This window comes from Sarcophilus harrisii, chromosome 6, assembly GCF_902635505.1.
Source record: "Sarcophilus harrisii chromosome 6, mSarHar1.11, whole genome shotgun sequence".
In the NCBI taxonomy this organism is placed as follows: domain Eukaryota; kingdom Metazoa; phylum Chordata; class Mammalia; order Dasyuromorphia; family Dasyuridae; genus Sarcophilus; species Sarcophilus harrisii.
This window is the reverse complement of record NC_045431.1, coordinates 237093766-237096470: the sequence shown is the minus strand read 5'-3', so window position 1 is coordinate 237096470 and position 2705 is coordinate 237093766. Positions and strand designations below refer to the sequence as shown.

Below are 2705 nucleotides of genomic sequence, written 5' to 3'. Positions count from 1 at the left end.
GTTTCCTTTACACTCCCAAAAGGTAATCATGAGAGAAACTTCCTTCCAGGGATATTGTGAAAATTAACTGAGTTATATGGAAAGTATTATGCTTGTTCATTACTTAGACTTCAAACACTAGACACCAATGTAAGACATGGGGGCAATCCTGGCTCCCCTCCCAGAGAGGTGGAAGGGGGGTTGTAGCGGAGACAGAGAGCTCATTTCATGGGCTCCAGCATCTTTTTCTTATTTTAGAATGAAGTCTTCCCGATGTTGGTGTGGGGGGAGTCCCTTATCACCTTCTCCAACTCCTGCTCGTCATCCAGGGCCCTCTGGAGGGTCATTCCGAGGGACTCCCCCCTTCTCTGCTTTGTTCTGCCCAGCAACAAATAAATGAAGGGATAGGAGCTTCTGTTCACGCAGGTCAGGAGCACAGGGAGCCACGGAGCCATGAAAAATGACAGCAAACGTGGCATTGTATTATGCATATTCTGGGGCAGGTCACAGAGCAGGAAGATCAGGACCATGATCAGCACCAGGCGGTAGAGCCTGGGGGGCCGCCGGCGCAGGGAGCTGCCCTGGACCCTCAGCAGCAGAGTCAGGCTGGACACGCACAGCAGCGGGCTGAAATGGAGCAGCCGCACGACGGGGACGTCGGGGATGGCAGAGCAGAAAAACCCATACATAAAGTAGAGACAAAAGCCTAAGTGGGCGGTCCAGAAGAGACCAAGGAGAGCCCAGAGGGCGGCGCACAGCACGGCGGACGTGTGCCTGGGGCGCGCGCTGAGGTACCAGCCGGGGAAGAGCACCGTGAGACAGCGCTCGGTGCGGATCGCCGCCAGGAGGCCCAGGTTCGACGTGTCGGTCAGCAACGTGGCGTTTATTAGAAACACCTGGACGTTAATCTCACCGAGAGGGGCCACAAGATGCGTGAGTTGGAGCAAAAAATGGCTGCAGAGGAAGAGGGCGTCGGCGGCCGCCAGGTTGAGGATGTAAACAGAGAAGTGATTCCTCGGGATGCGGAAGCCCAGGAGCCACAGGACGGCGCGGTTCCCCAGCAGCCCAAGGGGAGCAATGAGCAGAGAGAGGATCTTCATCTACTGATAGAATTCTACAGGTCCCAGAAGAACGGAACTCTCATTTTCTCTCCTCCGATGCGTTGTCAGAAACATACTCCGCCTGCTCAGATGTGAGGGACGCAGCCATGGTGGGGGGTCCCAGGCCCGGGAAGCCCCCTCCTCTCAGACGCCCTGGGGACACGAAGATAAGAAAGGGCATTAGGAAGTTCTCTAGAGATGTAGCTCCTGTCTCCACCTTGAAGTTAGCCAACTCCCTCCGTCTAGGGTGCAGCCAGAGGGCACCACAGGGCACAGAGCGCTGAGGTAGAGTGAGAAAGGATTTCAAATCTAACCTCGGACACCAGCGGTGTGGCCAGTCACTTAACATCTGTCTGCCTCAAATTCCTCATCTGTAAAATGGGGCTAAGAACGCCTACCTCATAGAGTTCTTTTGAGGATCAAAGGGGAAAATATTGGTAAAGTAAAACATAATAGGTGCTGAATAAACACTTGTTCCTTTCTCCCCTTTACCCTTTCTCCAGTCATGACGTGTTATGGTGTGGTATAAAAATGAGCCTGGTGTAGTAGAACTGTCCAATCAGAATCCATAATTATTGTAAAGTGACCTCTCAACTATGGGGATTGAATGTGGATCACAACATAGTGTTTTCACCTTTTTTGTTGTTGTTTGCTTGCTTTTTGTTTTCTTTTTCATTTTTTTTCTTTTTGATCTGATTTTTCTTGTGCAGCATGATAATTGTGGAAATGTGCAGAATTGCCCACGTTTAACGTATATTGGATTACTTGCCATTAAAAGGAACGGGTAAGGAGACGAGAGGGAAAAAAATTGAAACAAGGTTTTGTGAGTGAATGTTAAAAACTATGCATGTATTTTAAAAATAAAAAGCTACACAAAAAAAAAAAAGAAAAGAAAAGTGACCCTTCAGGGGAATTATCTTAACATCTTTTTATGACTTATTTCACCAAGATTCATTTTGGAAAATCAGAATTTTTTATGTTGATCATAAATTTTTTATTGCATTATTTAATTTTTTGATTAGAAATATTTTTATTACTTTCTTTGGTTATTTCACCTCCCAAACACTTTCACTCCCTTATATGCTAAGTAATAACTTAAAGAGGCCCCATTAAAGAGGAGTTCAGCAAGAGCACACACAGTAATCTCTTTCCCACTCTCACCCCAATTATTTATCTATTTATTTTGAACTTAAATAGGAAATATGAAAAGAAAAAAAAAACATTGCCATGTACATAGCAGAACACAAGAGAGGATTCAAAATATAAAGCAATAAATTTGCATTTCAAGAAAACCTATATAATAAATACTGCACATTGTGTTCAGAGCTGTTCATCTTTTTTGTAGATTTTCTTTTGTTCTCTGCTGTCCACTTTTGACTTTATTATTTTTCCCTTCCTCTCCCAACTAGAAGACTGCAATTAAATTTATTATATTTAAGTACATGTATATACATACATGCATATAATAAAATCCAGAAAGTCTGGCAATTCATTGAATATTTGGGTTGGGGGTGTGTGTGTAATGGTTTGCAGAGTAAACTAAATAAAGCTAGAAAAAGAACTATACTGTATATAAAAAATGAAAACAACTTTGAAAGACTAAAGAACCCTGAAAAAGCCCGTGTC

General features: G+C 44.4%; 1 protein-coding gene across 1 annotated transcript; it reads right to left on the bottom strand.

Annotated features, from left to right (window-relative positions):
- Positions 1-233: 233 nt before the first annotated feature.
- On the bottom strand, positions 234-1079 carry LOC100935337 (mas-related G-protein coupled receptor member X4-like). The gene has a single exon (XM_003774276.1). It carries the CDS (start codon positions 1077-1079, stop codon positions 234-236), a length of 846 nt encoding a protein of 281 aa, XP_003774324.1.
- Between the last annotated feature and the right edge of the window lie 1626 nt (positions 1080-2705).